Genomic DNA, 21012 nt, shown 5'->3' on the forward strand with positions numbered 1-21012 from the left:
TATCATGACCATAAACAAAAGACACTACTGTAGCACCGCCAGACATCAAATGAACAACTGTTCATTGTGCTGAGACCATATCCTACCTCTACATTCCCATACCGACCATCCCCCAACTGTCCCATAAAGGTTTTCACACATGAAACACAGTCATATATCATCATCACAGTACGAGTGGCTGTATGGCCTCTACAACCTACAGTAAACTGTCTGCTGTCTCTACAGACAAACAGGAGGAACCTCTGGTCCCCTGTTTTCTCTGACCCCTGTGATAATGGCTAGTGGTCATCACATTATACTCTGCCTGCCTGACAATGTCACAGAGCATCTCTCTCGTTTGCTGCACAACTCTATTCACAGCACCTCCGCAATGATCCACAATAGCCACCTAATCGTGTAACACAGGGTAGAGTTGAGCGATCTCGTCAATTAGAAATTCCCACATGAGGATGGGATCCCAAAAGGAACTCTAGCAAATGATTAACCCATTGTGGCCTGCTTGCAGCTCTGTAATTATGCCCCCATGTGTGTTGGAGGCAGATGCTAAAATCCATCCCTTCCTAATTAACCTCTGCTGACACGGCTCAGAAACGGATAGAATGGAGCATTTCACAGCTGACATGCTGGCCTAGGCTCAAGTCATGAATCGACTGATCCACAGTGAAATTGCGACATTTCTTTGCTGATTGCAATCGATATTTGATACTTTTTTTCTAAAGAAAGAGAGAAGAACAACAAACATGATAGCTAAGTCCTTTGTGTTATTTCTCTGTGTGTGTGTGTGTGTGTGTGTGTGTGTGTGTGTGTGTGTGTGTGTGTGTGTGTGTGTGTGTGTGTGTGTGTGTGTGTGTGTGTGTGTGTGTTCACACCTCCTCATTCTGACATAGGTAGAGCAGGCTTCATTTTCCCAAAGAATCAGGTGGAAGGTTAGGAATGTGGTTGAGCTGTAGAGTGAATTCCCTGGGTCAGGGTTGGAATAGGAGGGGTTAGAGAGGTGAGCAGGCCCTTTTAGTCTTCACTTATGGACAGAAAGCCCTCTATGGAGTGCTGTGAGTCACCAGAGGGAAGGGTTTTTACACAGAACACACTGTGCTCTGTCCCCGCTCTCTCACCCACAAACCCATGCTTTGCCAGACAGTACTAGTCCCTATGGACCTAAAAAAGCTTTAAAATGCATCTCAAAATATGTATGAATCCAAATCCATTTATCACTGCAGTTTCTAAGTTCTGTAGCGATGGTGAATGTTGTAAAACCTATAGGACCAGATTTGCAGACTGAAGCATAAAAGTACATTTGGGCAGCGCTAGATATTATTTACTTGCCATTGGCATGGAGAGTACTTAATGGCAAAGAAAAAACATGTTATTCTGCTTAGAGAGGGTACCAGGTTAGATGGTTATGTGCAGGTCTATCTTGCATCTCCATATTACTGTCCTATGGCTCTTTTGAATTTGCTTTATGAGATGTATGGCAGTTTATGGCACACAAAACACACAATACAGACTTTCAAAATACAAACTCTGGACTCTTTTTTTTTACACCGATTAGATTTATATAGCCACTATTGTTCATTGATAATGGAACCATTAGGAGTATCCATCAAAGTAAAGAATAACAAACACAATTGTGTGTGTGCTTGTGTGTGTATGTGTATGTGTGTGTGTGTGTGTGTGTGTGTGTGTGTGTGTGTGTGTGTGTGTGTGTGTGTGTATGTGTGTGTGTGTATGTGTATGTGTATGTATGTATGTATGTATGTATGTATGTGTGTGTGTGTGTGTGTGTGTGTGTGTGTGTGTGTGTGTGTGTGTCAGAGAAGGGATGTGTGTAAACGTCATCACAACCTTCTATCTCTCCTCCCCTCTTCACTCACTCTGACTCCCAGGCACATTCCGTAACGTCTCATCCATATCCCGTGAAGGAATGAATCCATCAGGTATTCTGTTATTATAGGTCGTGTGTATCAACGCTGTAAATCCACAGTGTATAGTAAGCCCACAGAATATAGAGCAAAGCATTATGTCCCCCCCTACTTCTCCACTGCCTGGACCTCATATCTCCATGGTTATCCCCACATGCAGCCCCAGTCCCAGTCGCACTCCTCTGAATCTGAAAGAGACAGAGATGGAGAGTGGGGAGGAGGACATGGGGATGGGGTGGGGGGGGGGGGGGGCTGCAAGGTGGATACTCCTCACTCTTTGTGGTAATGCTTTTAAATGCAGCTATGTATGCTGGAAAGCCTCTGCTCACTGAATTTCAAAATACCTCCAGCACCATTGTTTTTTTTCCTCCTCTGTGTACCAAATACAAGCTGCAAGCAGTCACGCTGCTGTTTCCATGGCAATATATATCTGTGAGAGGAATTCATTAACCCTTTCTCGCAGGGGTTCCGCGCAGAAATCCCACGTAGAATACATATAGGCAAACAGGCAGCGATGCTTCTATTTACGGAAGCCTTCTCACATTTGATACATGATAGTAAATCCATGCAGGCTTTATTTTTGGTCATGGCGCATTTTGCTGACTTCTGTAGTTTTCATGAATTTACATGATATTAGTATAGACAAGCCTTGATGAATTTATTCAAATTCAAACTAGCTAGAAAGAGAGCCTGTTAGGTGTGTATTGAGTCTACATTTAAAGGAAAGAAAATCCATTAGAATGGTCTTAATTTCCCATGATCCATCCAGGTAAAATGTGCATCAAGACTAACACTGTGTTAAACATGCCAGCTGTGAATAGAGGGTTAAGAGAATGTCCAGATGTAGCCCTTTGCCTCTTTAAGACGGGTCCACATCACAGATAGATAGAGATTGGCTCAAAATGTATAATAAACAAAGTGCTGGCTGAAGTGCAGCTTGTCAAAGAGAAAGAGAGAGAGAGGAGAGAAAGAGAGAAAGAGGAGAGACAGAGAGAAAGAGAGAGAGAGAGAGAGAGAGAGAGGAGAGAGAGACAGAGAGCGAGGGAGAGGTGAGAGAGAGAGAGAGAGAGATAGAGAGAGAGAGGGACAGAGAGAGAGGAGAGACAGAAAGAGAGGAGAGACAGAGAGAGAGGAGAGAGGAGAGAGAGAGAGGAGAGAGAGAGGAGAGAGAGAGAGAGAGAGAGAGAGAGAGAGAGAGAGAGAGGAGTAAGAGAGGAGAGACTGGGAGAGAGAAAGAGGTGAGAGAGGAATAATATAGGAGAGACTGGGAGAGAGAGAGAAATACACACAAAACACAGGCACCCAAGCAGATAGGTATGTACACACACACACACACACCTGACACCTCACTGATGATTACCCAGCAGATTGCTTAAGACATGGGGGCGTAAGTGAACACAACACCTGAGGTTTCACAGACATCAGTCCCCTGCCTGTTCATCTGGCTCAGTAGCCACTCTTACGTGTGTGTGTGTGTGTGTGTGTGTGTGTGTGTGTGTGTGTGTGTGTGTGTGTGTGTGTGTGTGTGTGTGTGTGTGTGTGTGTGTGTGTGTGTGTGTGTGTGTGTGTGTGTGTGTGTGTGTGTGTGTGTGTGTGTGTATACAGTAGGTGTGTATGTGTGTGAACATGTGATTTTGCACTTGAGCCTGCATGTGCCTGCTTGCGCATATGTGCTAGTGTATGAAGCAACATGACTTGACTTGTGCACAAAATATACCCCATCGACACAACAATGACTTCTCTGAATATGGTTCAATAATGATAGACCATTGCAAAGATTAACCTTTTGTTTGCCCTTTACAAATACTTAATTATTCATGTGTTTTGAATTAATGGATGCCATGTCTGTATAACGAAAGGTTAATAAATTGAGAGGGAACAGGGTTGAGTATAGGGAAGATAACACAGACATACATTCTGCACGTTTGGATTGTCTTACACATTTTCTGTCACTAACATGAATCAAGTGTAAGGCGGAGCCACATGGCCATATCCCAGCTAACTTCTGGAGTAGGTCACATCACATGATGCGGTGAGATGTGTAGTGTCCTGGCTCAGAGGACAGCTGTGTGTTTAAGGTCAGGTAGTAAGCTTTCTGGAAGGAGCTGGTCAGGTATGGGCAAGTACAGTTTAACAGTGTGGTGTCTGGAGGCAGGTGGTTCTATATGGGGAGTACAGCGTGGTGTCTGGAGGGAGGTGGTTATATATGGGGAGTACAGCATGGTGTCTGGAGGGAGGTGGTTCTATATGGGGAGTACAGCGTGGTGTCTGGAGGCAGGTGGTTCTATATAGGGAGTACAGTGTAGTTTCTGGAGGCAGGTGGTTCTATATGGGGAGTACAGTGTGGTTTCTGGAGGCAGGTGGTTCTATATGGGGAGTACAGCGTGGTGTCTGGAGGGAGGTGGTTCTATATGGGGAGTACAGCGTGGTGTCTGGAGGGAGGTGGTTCTATATGGGGAGTACAGCGTGGTGTCTGGAGGCAGGTGGTTCTATATAGGGAGTACAGCGTAGTTTCTGGAGGCAGGTGGTTCTATATGGGGAGTAGAGCGTAGTTTCTGGAGGCAGGTGGTTCTATATGGGGAGTACAGCGTAGTTTCTGGAGGCAGGTGGTTCTATATTGGTAGTACAGCGTAGTTTCTGGAGGGAGGTGGTTCCATATGGGGAGTACAGCGTAGTTTCTGGAGGGAGGTGGTTCTATATGGGGAGTGCAGTGTGGTTTCTGGAGGGAGGTGGTTCTATATTGGTAGTACAGTGTAGTTTCTGGAGGGAGGTGGTTCTATATGGGGAGTACAGTGTGGTGTCTGGAAGGAGTTGGTTCTATATTGGTAGTACAGTGGGATGTCTGGAGGGTAGTGGTTCTATACGGGGAGTACAGTGTGGTTTCTGGAGGCAGGTGGTTCTATATGAGGAGTACAGTGTGGTTTCTGGAGGGACGTGGTTCTATATGGGAGTACAGCGTGTTGTGGGATGTGGGGAAGAGTGAGTAGTGACAGCATCAGCACAAACTGGAGCTCTTATATAGTGCCTTCAGAAAGTATTCAGACCCCTTGGCTTTTTCCATATTTTGTTACGTTACAGCCTTATTCTACAATGGATTAATAAATAAAAAACATCCTCAGAAATCTACACACAATTCACCGTAATGACAAAGCAAAAACAGGGTTTTATACATTTTTGCAAATGAAATATTACGACAGAAATACCTGATTTATATAAGTATTCAGACCCTTTGCTATGGGACTCGAAATTGAGCTCAGTTGCATCCTGTTTCCATTGATCATCCTTGACATGTTTCTACAACTTGATTGGAGTCAACCTGTTGTAAATTAAATTGATTGGACATGAGCTGGGAAGGCACACACCTGTTTATATAAGGTCCCACAGTTTATGTCAGAGCAAAAATCAAGCCATGAGGTCATGTCCTTGAGTGGCCTAGCCAGCGCCAGGACTTGAACCTGATAGAACATATCTGGAGAGACCTGAAAATTGCTGTGCAGCAACGCTCCCCATCCAATCTGACAGAGATTGAGAGGATCTGAATGGGAGAAATTCCCCAAATACAGGTGGTCCAAGCTTGTAGCATTGTACCCAAGAAGACTCGAGGCTGTAATCAGTGCCAAAGGTGCTTCAACAAAGCACTGAGTAAATGGTCTGAATACTTATGTCAATTTGATATTTCCGTTTTTTATTTAGCAAAGTAAAAAAGAAAAGTCAGGGGGTCTGAATACTAACCGAAGGCACTGCATGTACATTGCAATTTATTGGCATTATTGCTGTTCCAGTATTTATTTGGGCAAAATAGTACACACTCATTACCCTTTTAATGACTGCATGGTTTTTCTGCTGCCATTTGGAGCCTATTGAAATTAGTGAGATAGCATGGTAGTTGAACAAACTAATGCTGTGGGATCCAAAGGCCTCATAACACATGATTGGCTGTGTCCAGCATTGCTGTTAGTTGGTTTTGTTCATTACCCTTTCTGTTTATGCTTTGTCAAGATTTGCTCATCCATTTTGGTTCAGATCTACTGTATTTCTTATTCATCCGCCCCTTAACTCTCTCTCTCTCTCTCTCTCTCTCTCTGACCAATATAAGCCTAACATAATGACAGTAAGTACGTACAGACTAGAACTATATGTAATCCAATTGTGTGGCCTAATTGGCTGTGTTGAAATGCCCTCATCTGTAAACACAGCTTTTAATGGCAGTTGTGGATCCACACGGATGGGAACCCCCAAACCGTGAGTTACATTGTTTGGCTCGTTAAGACTATTCACAGTACTGTACATGACGCTTGACGTCCCAAGTAGCATCCCATAGCATGTATTATATAACACTGTTACGATACACTGTGGAAATGTGTCACTGTGGTCGTTTATTATGAATTGTCATGTTGTTGTGAAGTCTAAAATAATTCTCTCTATTGTCATGTTGGTTCAGTTTCTCTTTATTCGCACTATACCTTTTGCTATACCATTGCATATACTGTAGCACTCAAACAAATGACCGGATTCTGAACGTCTTCAAAGCAAATGTGAGGGTTACAGTTACAATGAACTCCCCTTGAGAACAGCATCATGTAAGGGGGATTCACCTGCTTGCCTATCGTACGACACACAGTTTGTTACTGGCCGTTACGATTTGTGTTTTGTCTAAATATAGTGAACTGAACCCCTCCTGTTTGATCAGGCCTTGCGACAGTGACCAGGGAGAGAGTAGCAGTGTGAGTGAGTGCATGTAGAAACTCATCAGTGAGATGGTACCCTTAGCAGAAAGCCCAGAGCATACATCAGTTATACAACCATTGATTTTCACATTCCTTTCTTCCTTTAGCCCAGGCAGTCGTTGTCAGGTGTAACATGAGAAAAGGCAGTATTTTTCAAGCCCTGTTGCTCCCTGGAGGTCTGCTGGAACTCTCTGTTCCCTATGGAGGGTGAAAACAGGAAGACAATTGGTGGTCCAGGGGAGATGGACTGGAGCCCTTCGCCCAACACTGTCACCCTCCCTATCCCACTATTGGGCCGATATGACCCTCCCAAATCAGATATGTCACAGCAATCACTGAGTGGCTTGAATGAGCGCATTACCTAAAGTTAGTCTGTGCTGTTTGTAGGAAAGAGAGGCACATGATTACATTTTTTAACTAATAGAAATGCCCACTATCATTTATCAAGCATAACCAAAGGATCTCTCTGTAAAGGATGAGATTTAGCTGGATGTAGATGTAGCCTAGTCCTGTATTTATTTCCAGGGATTCTCGGCTGCACCTAGATGGTTGCTGACCATTGTCTTCTGGTGCTGAACTTCGGGATTCCCATTCTGACGCTGTCCATGGTGCTGAATCAATCGCTGCTATGCATTGTTGGTTTCCTTCACCATCTGACCTTTTTCTATTGTGCCTGTCACCACAGGTAATCCTGCAGAAACATTGAAATGTCATAGTTCATAGATGAACCCACCACAGTAAGGGAGATGTTGAGAGAGAAGTGCAACGTGGTTTCATGTATGTCATCGTGCCCAGGCATGTCACATGCAGCGTATAGGTGCAGCCATAGTAGTACGGCCCCGTGAAGAAATTAGGGTTAAGTGCCTTGCTCAAGGAAACATCGACCTTTGGGTTACTGGCCCAACTCTCTAACCACTAGGCTACCAGCTGCCCATAGCTAGAGAAGAAGAGCAAAATAGTGACTGGGAGGCAGCAATGCATTAAGCATGTGATACTATTTATATCAGAGGAGTAAGGGTGACCCAATAACTTGCATGTGTTATGCAACATGTGAGCGGAGGGAAAAAAGGAGCAGGGAGCACACACATCTCAGGGGCTTGGATGGCCTTCCACAGAAGCCAATTAGAGCCAGGTCCTGTGTTCAGGTGACCCCGGGGACTAGGGTTCCAGCATGCATGGATGGGCTTTGGGGGGAAAGGCAAGTGGACAGAGGTGTCGATTTTGTGTCCCTCAGAGACTGTGCTAAGGGGGACCCATCTGGCACACTGTCTGAGACGCTCCGTCTCTCTCCCCACAGCTAGCTAGCGCTCCAGCTAAGCTGACCCTCGATCTTCGTCTGACACAACCCATCCTGGTGAAGACCTATAGCTAAGGGTTGTCTGAAAAGGAAATGAAAGGGACATCTCTAGCTATTTTCCACCTTTTCATCCCGTTTTCTGTTGGTTCAGGAACAATATCAATGAACTAATCATCTTCTTGCAAGATATTGTGGAATATACAAGAATCTTTACTTTTTGTGTATACTGTATGCCAGCCCTAACCATATACCAACACCTACACTAGTAAGCAACTAATAAATGTAATAGAACAATTGTTGAAAATGTTTGACATGTACAATTTTGAGATTCAACAACCAAAATGTGTGATATTTACAAAGTAAAAGGGTGTTGCCATCAATCCATTGCAGTGTTGCATTTCCAAACAGCAGGCTTGGCTGTGTTCATTGAGTCAGCAAAAAGAAGTGCCTTGGCTTCAGTGAGATGCAATTCTCTCTCTCGCTCTCTCTCTCTCCCTTTTTCTCTTTAAGAATGCATTTTAAGTTTGTCTTTTTACAATCATACAGGAAATTAATTAATTCAATGAAATTATAACAAAAATACATATTCAACATCATGCTCTCTACAACACTGTATATTTGAATTAAATTATTCAAGCAACAAATATAATTAACTTTTAAAATGTAAATATAGAGGCAGAGAATAAAAGTGAATTAAATGTTTCCAGGCATATTGCCGTGGATTAAGGCTGTTTAAGTGTATAAAGGCTTGCTACTGATTAAGATCGGCGTCAGCTATTGACACGCCTGACGATGCGCTGTCCACTGTTATAGATTAGCTGTTTTAACACTTTTTTTTGTACAAATGTGTACTTTCTCATCACCAATTAAGTTCACGATACAGAGAAAACCCAAATAGTTGCTGGTTTGACCTCAATATCAATCAGTCCAGCACCACTGACAGAGTGGCTGGCTCTCTAGCACAGACGATCAATACAAACTCTCCACTCTCAGTCACTCACTTTATTTGGAAAGTCCAGATTGTTCGTCTGTAGATGCTCTACAGATGGTCATGCTATCAACAAACTATCTGTTGAGAAGCAACTGCTTGCTAAGGTTAGGGTTAGGGTTAGGATAAAGGTTAGCGTTAGTAGATAGTTGAAATGTCACTGATAGTCTGTAGACGGTCTGTAGAGAATCTAGAGATGGACTATCCAAAGAAAGTGTTCTCAAACTCTCTTCATACTTGGTGTGTACAGTAGTAAGTTACAGTTAGTTTGTCCTATTCTGTTTGTTCTATTTCAAAGCTTGCCAGATTGTGTTACACTATATTATTGTCATGATGATGATGATGATGGTGATGAGGTGAGGCAGGGTGATTCAAAGTGTAGCCATAGCAGTAAGTTCAGTCCTGTCTAAAATACATGGGAGGCCAACTAAGTTAATTACTATGCAGTGGCAAAACAAGTTTGTCTCTGTTAAGACACTTACAAAGATAACAAGACCGTGGTAAGGTTTGAAAACAAGCTGAGACAATATGGTGATTCAAAGTGTAACCATAGCAGTGAGTTCAGTCTCTCTAAAATGCAAGGGAAGCTAAATACTTTTCTTATTGTGCAGTGGGAAAACAAGTTTGCCTCTGTTAAAACACTGACAAAGAGAACACACATCATTCAAAAGGTATTCCAGGCCCATCACGTCACTGAACCCTAATTACATGTTAGCATTTGGAAGTATGGTTCACACATGGGCCTATACATCCGGATGTCTGCTCCTCTGTCCCACAGATGATGCCACAGTAGTGGCAGTGGTTCTTTCAATGAGCTTTTGCACATAGCCTTCGAAACACCATAACTGCATCAGTGCTCGCTGGGTTGCTTAGCAACTGGATAGCACATAGATCCCTACAGAAAGCCTCCTCTTCTGTGTGAAACACATCTTGTCTGATTGTACCATGTGATGTGCATTTGAGTAATAATGTGATTAGCATTCAAATAAATACTTGAATAATGTTTTATGCTATTTAAGTTATTGATCTAATATGCTCAAGTGGCTGCAGCAGTGCCTGTATGTTCTTTATCTACTTACACAACTGTATGGATGTAACGTGAACTGCATTTAGCTGCATTTCAATTGCGTGTGTGTGTGTGTGTGTGTGTGTGTGTGTGTGTGTGTGTGTGTGTGTGTGTGTGTGTGTGTGTGTCTGTTTGTGTCTGTTTGTTGTCTTCAGTCAGTACCCTATGAGTGTTGATGTGTGTTCAAATAGGCTATGTGGTAAAGTGGTAATGCATGTAACGCACCGGAAGGTACTAGCAACATTCTAATGGGTTACAGGGAGAATAGACTCATATGGCCATCATTTCACTTCATTCCTTGGCGATTCAGTGCATGGACAGGCTGCCGTTGAAATTTCTCCTTAGATTTCAGATTTTTACCATTTCAATTAACATTAGCATTTCATACAATACATTAGGCTGAACTTATTTCCCACGAAATCTTGTACAAGGGAATTTCAACACTTGTTTTCACCGCAAATGCTCTTGTGGGTGTTCCTCAATCTTTGTCATTATTTGCTCAGTGCTTCGAGAAGAAGATGAACGAAACATGTAAGGTATTCAATCAAGAGATAAGGCTGGATAACGGCGACGACTGGGAATTTCACTTGGTTATCCTCTTTGACATAAAATCCAATGTTGTGATACATACACTGGCCGATATATATGACGGGTCATCCATATTTCGCTGTGCCTAATTTTCCACCAGAAGGGTGATAGAGCCTGCTCTGACGTCTGCATCAGATATTGTCCATTGCATTTTTTTATGGACATTTTTTCCTCACTGACTTTGAGTTGAGAGGAAGCAAATTTACATTATCATCAGCAACAAAAGGGGAATGAAGATTTATGTTTTATTTTTTTTACCCACGCCTCCCCTTTCACCCCCAAACATTTACAGCTAAAACAAATTCTTAAACACATCATAGCCTACATTGTGGAACAATCTCTAGCGCCGGAGCATCGCTGGAACCATGCCTCTTCTGCAGGTTTGGACTGGGAAATTGCTACTGCCAATTTAATCAACAAGACGCTGCTGTTCCTTATCAGACGTCTCTCTGTTTTTCTGGGCTTTTTCGTTTTTAAAGAAAAGGGCTTGTTATTACTTTTTGAAAGTCTTGTGTAGGCTGTAATGAGCAAGATGTCGGATCTTCTGGTGTTGGTTGAGGGGGTCTGTGACCTGCACGGATTTCCATAGCTTGGGGAAAACAGCTTGGACCAATTACGAGGTTTAAACACGCATTTTGTATAAAGCCATTACATGACTAAATGTATCTTTTTTTTTCTTCCAGCAATTTATTTGAATTGCTTTTTTAAACTTTCTTTTCACAATTTTCTTTGGACCACAAGCGGTTGGATTATTGAAACTATATAAAGGATTTGTGGAAATGTTGGGTCCTCAAGAAGATAAATTATGTGGAATGTTCTCTGCTTTGGCGGCTCTGTCCTTCGTTTGCTTTGTTCAAAGGTAAGACAGCATTCTAAGATATTTCCATGAGAGCAAAAGCTTATCATAACCCCCAGAAGGCTATAGGAAGGAAAACCCCCACTGAAATCAGATTTTGTCAGCACCGACATTAAGGCGACATTACTACTCGTATTGCGTTTGCAATCTTAACACGAAACCATTTTCTGCGGCGCACGCGCCTGTGTGCGTTCATGTTGTCTATTGTTAAACGCACTCCTATCCAAATTGTAAATAGCGGCTAATTGGCTGGGGCGAGTATCAATCATATTAAATACAATCAGACCGTACATACCCGATAATTAGTAACAATGCTGAGTCTATTAAATTAGCCATACCATTGATCAATCAGCACCAATAGCTTTTTAATGGATGTTAGCCAGAGGAATGTAGCCAAAGCCTCATCCTTACTGTAATTTTAAGACGTTAACTATAGGCGTACATCTGCGCAATGTACATGGAAAGAAGAAAATCATAAATCCACCTAAATGCAAATGTATTGATTCCACCCCCATCAACAACACCATGTCGCCTACCTACTACCGATTTATCCTTGATCAGCGGGATACAATAAAACTCAAACGCCTGTCAGTCGTCTAAAGTAGGTCATCATCACTTCAACACGTATGATTTTGAATTTGATCAAACCTTTAATTCAACATTCACACTACTCTTCAAGTCTTCAGTCCTCTCCAGTGTTGCGTATTTTGAGCACCTGTAACCGCCTAGTGGAGATGGTGAAGTAGGCTTAGCAATAGTCAAGAAATCGTCCTTCTAATGTTTTGTCATGTCCAGTGTAAATGAAGACATACTGGTAGGCCAACAAAAATAAGATCTATATTCACCACGTTCACATGGTAGATTCCCCACTGGGCTACATTGCATTTAACCTACTGAGACTGACAACATTCGCTCGCTAATCAAACAGTCATGGCCCCAAACTGGGTCTTCCATTTTGACATTTCAATTTCATTCTAGTGGCCTATCATGACAGGAAATAAACGGGGTGATCACTACGCTTCTCACGCGCCTACACGCATTGACACGTTCATCAGCTCATTGATTTCATACTTGTATGCCTCGTGAATTATGTGGTTAATTACATTGTCATTCGGTGTAAATAAGTAACATATCAATCAGGTATTTTATTTAATTACGGAATTTAAATACTTGTGTGTTTCTCATTGTCCCACTGACACATGCAATTAGATGTAAGAGGTGAGTCTTTAGCATGCCAGGTGTAGCCTAATTCACATCACTTCAAGAAAGCAGGCTCCCAACCCCCACTAAAGCAGTGGTTGTCACCATAGACTTACCAATTAGAAATGTCAGAAATATTGAAATGTCATCTTTTAGGTTTGCTACTGAATATTGAGCAAGTTGAAGGCTACAAGTGTAATGTGAAACGTATTCAAAAGTAGGCTAACTGAGCTTCATGTTTAGTTTCAACTCATGACTCCTGACAGGGTCTTAAAACTGTGATTACTTCTCCACAGCACCTCCACTGGACAAACCGGAATATCTGTGGCCAAGGCCACGGTGGACAAGTTGCTGAAGGGGTATGACATCCGTCTAAGGCCTGATTTTGGAGGTGTGTGAGATATATATTGCACCTGTGCTATTGGTTGTTATTTTTTTCTGAAACCATTTGAATTGTTAGCCTTTTGGAACGCCAAAGGCAGAGGCTTTGAAGTGGCTGCTACCGTCTCATTTGCTCCGCGTCTGTTAACCACCACATATGGAAGATGGCTTTTGTTCTCTAGAAGTGGGGCGCATACAGAACCTGTCTAACACACGGTTTCTTGATGTGCAGCTGCAATGAAGGATTGTTAACCAAGGCTTATGCCAGTACACAAAGTCTTTGTAATAGAAAAAGGCATGAAGCTTTTACCTACCGACGCAATTAATAGTGGGAACTTTAGGCTAGTAGATTGGTATTATTGGAGAGAACATAATGGGTTGAACCACTAGAGTGGTGAGTTTTGAAAACAAGCTGAAGACAAGTGAGTCAGACTATAGCCATTAGCAGTGAGTTCAGTCCTCTCTAAAATGTAGGGCAGGCTAAATGCGTTTATTATTGTCCAGTTTGTCAGTGGTACTGGCAAAATACTGACAAAAAGAGAAAGTTGTATAAAATGAAAGCTCATTTGTGAGGTTTAAATGTTACTTCCATGGTAATAGGAAAGCAACAGCATTATCTTGAAATATTTTGTATACCACCCTTACCTTGTCACAACACAACTGATTGGCACAAACGCATTAAGAAGGAAAGAAATTCCACAAATTAACTTAACAAGGCACACCTGTTAATTTAAATTCATTCCATGTGACTACCTCATGAAGCTGGTTGAGAGAATGCCAAGAGTGTGCAAAGTGGTCATCAGGGCAAAGGGTGGCTACTTTGAAGAATCTCAAATATAAATATATTGTTATTTGTTTTAACACTTTTTACATGATTTGTGTTATTTTCACAGTTTTGTTGTCTTCACTATTATTGTACAATGTAGAACATAGTAAAAATAAAGAACCTTGAATGAGTAGGTGTGTCAACTTTTGACTGGTACTATATATATATATATACACATATCATATTTTAATCACTTACATGTTATCCCAAAAACATGTTATTTTTGCTTTAAACATGAAAGCAGCCAATCGGTGTTGTTGTAAAAAGCACAGCAACATCCATGATCAGATACCTGAAACTTTCAACAACAGAAACGGTTGTAAAACATAATTCAGCCATTTGTCTTTATTTGTTGTACTTTTCTCTCTGTGGTTAACGTCAAGCTAGAATAGAGCCCCTTTGACAGAGATGTGCTATTGTGTATTTGGGATGTCACACTCTCTCTCTCTCGCGCCTTTGAATTATGCTTTGCTTAGCGGTCTACACTTGAAGTCACCATAAAAACATTGCATTAAGCTTTTTCTTGTCCAGCTCTCTCCTTGCTTTGCAGCTCTAGTCAGTTCACATTGCTCCTCCACACTGCAGCACACTAAGTTGTTAGTCTGAGTGTCCCGGGCAGGCAGCGGCAGCGCCTCTTCCTCCAGCCACGGCTGCCTCAGGCCAGGGAGCTGTAGTCCATCACATCCTGATAACTCCATCATCAATCAGCCACTTCTCTCCTGACACAACTGCTGACCAACTTCAGCTCTGGAGAGCCAAAAGAACGAGGGAGGCCTTTTAATTGGTGCCCCATGCTGGACTCAGATATTTGAAGCTATTGTGCTGGAACCAGAATAGAGAGAACTGACCCAGAACGCTATACTTGTCGATGATAGAGCCTGTGGTTTAAATGGTTGAATCCTGGCTTGCCCAGGGTGCTGCCGTGGGAACCAGTTGATGTGTGGTGGCCTTATCGCTGGTAGATCCGCATGAAAATGCAGGCTGCACTCGCTCCACACAGCCCCCTGTCCCCTCGCCTCTTCATTGATCTCTGAGCCAAACTGGAGCCCTAAAACGGTCAACACAATCCAACATCAGGCCTTCACACACTATCTCCCCACCCCCACCCCAACATCCACCTACCCCCACTACTAAGGGGATCATATAAATTGGATTTCATTCTCTATGCTTTAGTTTAAGGACAAACTAGTCAACCTTTACTTTGTAGCGTGAATGACAACAAGGGCTACTGTGACTTTTCTCTAAGCGTATCTGTGTCTAATTTAGCAGTTTATTTACATATAGTCCAGTGTATGATCAGCGAGGTTAGCAAAATGTTAAGATGGTATGGTGAAACAATAAAGACACCTTTTCCATCTCACTGCACTCTCCTCTGCTGTGTTTCTGTAATATTCAGTGTTGGGTTAGTTGCCGATGGTGAGGCCTTGTTTCTTACCTCTTTTACTCCTTTCATGATTGTGTAGATTATACTGTACTGTCTGACTGAGTGCTTAGCACAGGCTATTTCTATCTGAACCACCCAGGTGCTCTGTTGAATCTGATTATGCATTGAGGTAACTAGACAGACAAACAAGGTAGGAAAAGAATACATCAATGTGCTTGATGTTGAGGAGGAGGAGGATGATAATGGGTCATATCATGGTATTTTTCAAATTTATGAAGGTATGATGGTATTTGATGTTTTTGATTAATAAAAGTTCTACATTTGCTTTATGAGTAGGGCGTGACCCTAGGGTGGCAACACATACACTCTAAATTATTTCAATGGGTCTTTCTCCAATTTGATTGATTATACTGTTCAATTCAACTTCAGCCTAAAATAATTTCCTGCATTTCCATCAATTTCTGCATTCTGCACTCATTTGTGTTTCCTAGGGGACCCTATAATATTTGGCTACATTAAATCTTTATTCATGTAGCCAACATATTCATGCTTTGCCTAATCCAAAGATACTGTTGCACAAACATAATGATTTAGGCCTCCACCAGCACTGGTATTAGGCTCTATTAGCTAACTACAGTTGAAGTCAGAAGTTAACATACATTTAAAATCAGTTTTTCACAATTCCTGACATTTAATCCTAGTAAAACTTCCCTGTCTTAAGTCCGTCTGGATTCCCACTTTATTTTAAGAATGTGAAATGTCAGAATAATAGAGTGTCCGTGATAGAGTGAGCTTTGTGATGTCCACTCCAATACCTTGACTTTGTGGTCCTTAAGCCATTTTACCACAACTTTGGAAGTATGCTTGGGGTCATTGTCCATTTGGAAGACCCATTTGTGACCAAGCTTTAACTTCTCAAGACTGATGTCTTGAGATTTTGCTTCAATATATCCACATCTATTTTGTGAAGTGCACCAGTCCCTCCTGCAGCAAAGAACCCCCACAACATGACGCTGCCACCCCCGTGCTTCACGGTTGGGATGGTGTTTTTCAGCTTGCAAGCCTTCCCCTTTTTCCTCCAAACATAACGATGGTCATCATGGCCAAACAATTCTATTTTTGTTTCATCACACCAGAGGACATTTCTCCAAAAAGTACAATCTTTGTCCCCATGTGCAGTTGCAAACCGTAGTCTGGCTTTTTTATGGTGGTTTTGGAGCAGTGGCTTCTTCCTTGCTGAGCGGCCTTTCAGGTTATGTCGATATAGGACTCGTTTTACTGTGGATATAGATACTTTTGTACCTGTTTCCTCCAGCATCTTCACAAAGTCCTTTGCTGTTGTTCTAGGATTGATTTGCACTTTTCGCACCAAAGTACGTTCATCTCTAGGAGACAGAACGCGTCTCCTTCCTGAGCGGCATGACGGCTGCATGGTCCCATGGTGTTTACACTTGCGTACTATTGTTTGTATAGATGAACGTGGTACCTTCAGGTGTTTGGAAATTGCTCCCAATGATGAACCAGACTTGTGGAGGTCTATAATTCTTTGGCTGATTTCTTTTGATTTTCCCATGATGTCAAGCAAAAAGGCACTGAGTTTGAAGGTAGGCCTTGAAATGCATCCACCGGTACACCTCCAATTGACTCAAATGATGTCAATTAGCCTATCAGAAGCTTCTAAAGCCATGACATAATTTTCTGGAATTTTCCAAGCTGTTTAAAGGCGGGGTTGAAAAATGAGGGGTTGAAACCTGAGTGTATGTAAACTTCGGACTTCAACTGTACGTTTGCACTTACTCAATACTTTTATTAGCTAGTTAGCTAGCTAGCTAGCCAGCTAACTAGCGATTAGCATTAGTGGCTAACATGATTTAGCTTAACTTGCTAAGAAAATACAAACTAGCTGTTTGCAGATGTAAGAAACACAAACTAATGTTGTAATTATAGAACGCTTGTGGATTTATATTAAGATCAAATTGGAAACATTGTTGTAATCAACATTGTTGCATGTGCTGCATTGACCATGCAGACTGAACGAAAGTGTCTCGTAGTCAAGTAACAAAAAATGCACTCCTTGAGTGACAGAGGGTGGGACCAGGTCTGTGTGGAGAGAGAGAGAGAGAGAGATGTCAAGCAAAGAGAGAGAGGGAGAGAGAGAGCGGAGAGGGATGACTCAAGTAGCGACGTAAACTATAAAAATTGACGTTACACAAGGCATATCACATTTACCAAACATTCAAATACCGTTAGAGAAGGTAAAGTAAAAACCCAAACTGGTCCGTGCATCAATTCCGGTAATTAGTCAAATACGGTATACCGCCCAGCCCTATAATGGGTCATGGTGGTAAGGCCAGTGTTTGGTTTATACATGGCATTACATTCATTGTATTGTTATATTTCTGTAGAATCGTCTTGCTTTGGCCTTGGCTAATGTATCTTGACAATAGGAAAAATGATAAACACTCTCTCTCCTTATCTTTTTCTTATCTGTCAACGTTGAACCTCTCGTCTCTGTTCTTTCTTAGAGTAGGACCAAAGTAAAGTGCGTTTTCAATGTTTTGTTTATTTGGTGTTGTTTCAAGACTCTTCATTCTGTTTTAAAAAATGCAACCAAGTAAATGGGCTAGTTGTAGTCACTCAAAACTACACTGAGCAAGAATATAAACACAACATGCACAAAAAGCTTATTTCTCTAAATTTGTGTACACATTTGTTTACATACCTGTTAGTGAGCATTTCTCCTGCCAAGATTATCCATCCACCTGACAGGTGTGGCATATCAATAAGCTGACTAGACAGCATGATCATTACACAGGTGTAGCTTGTGTTGGGGACAATAAAAGGCCACTCTAAAATGTGCAGTCTTGTCACACAACACAATGCCACAGATGTCTCAAGGTTTGAGGGAGCTTGCAATTGGCATGCTGATTGCAGGAAGGTCCACCAGAGCTGTTGGCAGAGAATTGATTGTTAATTTCTCTACCATAAGCTGCCTCCAACGTCGTTTTAGAGCATTTGGCAGTACGTTCAACCGGCATCACAACTGCAGACCATGTGTATTGTGTTGTGTGGGAGAGTGGTTTGCTGATGTCAACATTGTGAACAAATCAAATCAAAGTTTATTTGTCACGTGCGCCAAATACAACAGGTGTAGACCTTACAGTGAAATGCTTACTTACCGGCTCTAATCAATGGTGCAAAAAAAGGTGTGTGTGTAAGTAAAGAAATAAAACAACAGTAAAAAGACATTTGAAAAAAGAGTAGCAAGGCTATATACAGACACCTGTTAGTCAGGCTTATTGAGGTAGTATGTACATGTAGGTATCGTTAAAGTGACTATGCATATATGATGAACAGACCGTAGCAGAAGCGTAAAAAGAGGGGTGGGTGGGTGGTGGGACACAATGCAGATAGCCCGGTTAGCCAATGTCCGGGAGCAATGGTTGGTCGGGCCAATTTAGGTAGTATGTCCATGAATGTATAGTTAAAGTGATTATGCATGTAAGATAAACAGAGAGTAGCATCAGCGTAAAAGAGGAGATGGGGGGGAAACACAATGCAAATAGTCCGGGTAACCATTTGGTTTTTTGATTACCTGTTCAGGAGTATTATGGCTTGGGGGTAATAACTGTTGAGAAGCCTTTTTGTCCTAGACATGGCACTCCGGTACCGCTTGCCATGCGGTAGTAGAGAGAACAGTCTATGACTGGGGTGGCTGGGGTCTTTGACAATTTTTAGGTCCTTCGTCTGACACCGCCTGGTTTAGAGGTCCTGGATGCCAGTGAGCTTTGCCCAATTGATGTACTGGGCCGTACGCACTACGCTCTGAAGTGCCTTGCGGTCAGAGGCCAAGCAATTGCTGTACCAGGCAGTGATGCAACCGGTCAGGATGCTCTCGATGTTGCAGCTGTAGAACCTTTTAAGGATCTTTTAAGGACCCATGCCAAATATTTTTAGTTTCCTGAGGGGCAATAGGCTTTGTCGTGCCCTCTTCGCGACTGTCTTGGTGTGTTTGGACCAATCTAGTTTGTTGTTGATGTGGACACTAAGGAATTTGAAGCTCTCAACCTGCTCCAGGCCATAAAGGCCTGATCGGTAGAGTGCTGCAGAGAGGGTTGTCCTTCTGGAAGGTTCTCCCATCTCCACAGAGGAACTGAATACTCTGGATACTTATGTAAATAAGGTCTGCCATTTAAATAAAAAAATATATACATTTGCACAAAAAACATGTTTTCCCTTTGTTGTTATGGAGTATTGTGTGTATGTTGATAAGGAAACATTTTTCTTGAATCCGTTTTAGAGTAAGGCTGTACCGCAACAAAATGTGGAAAAGGCAATGGTGTTAAGTACTTAAGTAATATTTTAAAGTATTTTTACTTAAGTCGTTTTTTTGAGTATCTATACTTTACTTTACTATTGTTATTTTTGCCGACTTTTACTCCACAACATTCCTAAAAACAATGGTGTACTTTTTACTCCACCCATTTTCCCTGGCACCCAAAAGTACTTGTTGCATTTAATTTAATTTCTTAGCAGGACAGGGAAATGGTCCAATTCACACACTTCTCAATAGAACATCCCTGGTCATCCCTACAGCCTCTGATCTGGTGGACTCACTAAACACAAAATGCTTAATTTGTAAATGAGTGTGTGGAGTGTGCCCCTGGCGATCTGTAAATTTACAAAAAAAGAAAATTGTGCTGTCTGGTTTGCTTAGTATAAAGAATGTGAGATGATTTATACTTTTACTTTTGGTAATTAAGTATATTTTTGCATTCATATTCACTGTTGATCCTTAAGTATATTTAAACCCAAATACTTTTAGACTTTTACTCAAGTAGTAATTTGCTGCGTGACTTTCACCTTTACTTGAGTCATTTTCAATATAGGGATCGTTACTTTTTCTCAAATATGACAATTGCGTACATTTTCCACCACTGGGAAAAGGAGAAGGGTCTGAATACTTTCCGAATGCACGGTGTAACATTTCCACCAATAAAAAGGAAATGGAATCATCTGTTGATGCCATTAAATGAATGACCTCATATAAAGGCTTTATTTACAACCTCTTATCAGGTCAGCTGTTGACAACCTTGATTTTTACCAGATCGCTGTTTGTCATTTGGAGCCAGGCCTTTCAACAAAGACAGCCCCATGTTGCCCCACACATGGATGGTCTAATGACGAAGGAGCCCATTTACGGTCAGGTCATATAAAACATGGCCCAGTGTTTTAATTAGCTAAATTGAAAAGGAAAGTTGTTTGGATACGCAACATGTCACACCCAAGGCTATGATACACTAAGGGTTTTTGTGACAAGGGAATTTCTCCCCTTTAGATTTTTCTTTGTGATGACAATGGGGAGAGAAAGATGTGATTTCAGCAGTAAGTAATGTGTTGCACTTGAATTTGTTTTAATTGCAACGATGTGAGAACACATCACCATCCCTCTGTCCCTGCAGGGACAGCGCTGGGAGCATGTGGTCAGTACTAAAGCACCTCCCGCATGAACACAGGCACGGTCACGCACGCACGCACACACAGCACTAACAATCTTAATCTATCCCTTTTCATCCCCATCTTAGTCACCAATACCCTCTCTTTCCCTCTCTCAGATAAATACACACATGCATACACGCTCCCACATACACACTCCTGACCACTCCGGCGCAAGGACCCTCAGATTTTTCCTGTTTACTACTAGCCACCTAGCAATTTTATGAAGATGGCTTTAGCTAGCCCAGATAGGTTCCCAACTTTGAAACTTGCTACGAAGAAGC

At 42.0% G+C, this 21012-nt stretch overlaps 1 protein-coding gene across 1 annotated transcript in view; it reads left to right on the top strand.

Annotated features, from left to right (window-relative positions):
* Positions 1-10278: 10278 nt before the first annotated feature.
* The window catches only part of LOC109873191 (gamma-aminobutyric acid receptor subunit beta-4), a 64884-nt gene continuing 54150 nt past the window's right edge, over positions 10279-21012 (top strand). Inside the window, exons 1-2 of the mRNA XM_020464779.2 lie at positions 10279-11444; positions 12938-13032. Of these exons, the coding sequence (XP_020320368.1) occupies positions 11365-11444; positions 12938-13032 (175 nt within the window). The 5' untranslated portion in view covers positions 10279-11364. The remainder of the gene's footprint in view (positions 11445-12937; positions 13033-21012) is intronic.

This window comes from Oncorhynchus kisutch, linkage group LG28, assembly GCF_002021735.2.
Source record: "Oncorhynchus kisutch isolate 150728-3 linkage group LG28, Okis_V2, whole genome shotgun sequence".
Classification (NCBI taxonomy): domain Eukaryota; kingdom Metazoa; phylum Chordata; class Actinopteri; order Salmoniformes; family Salmonidae; genus Oncorhynchus; species Oncorhynchus kisutch.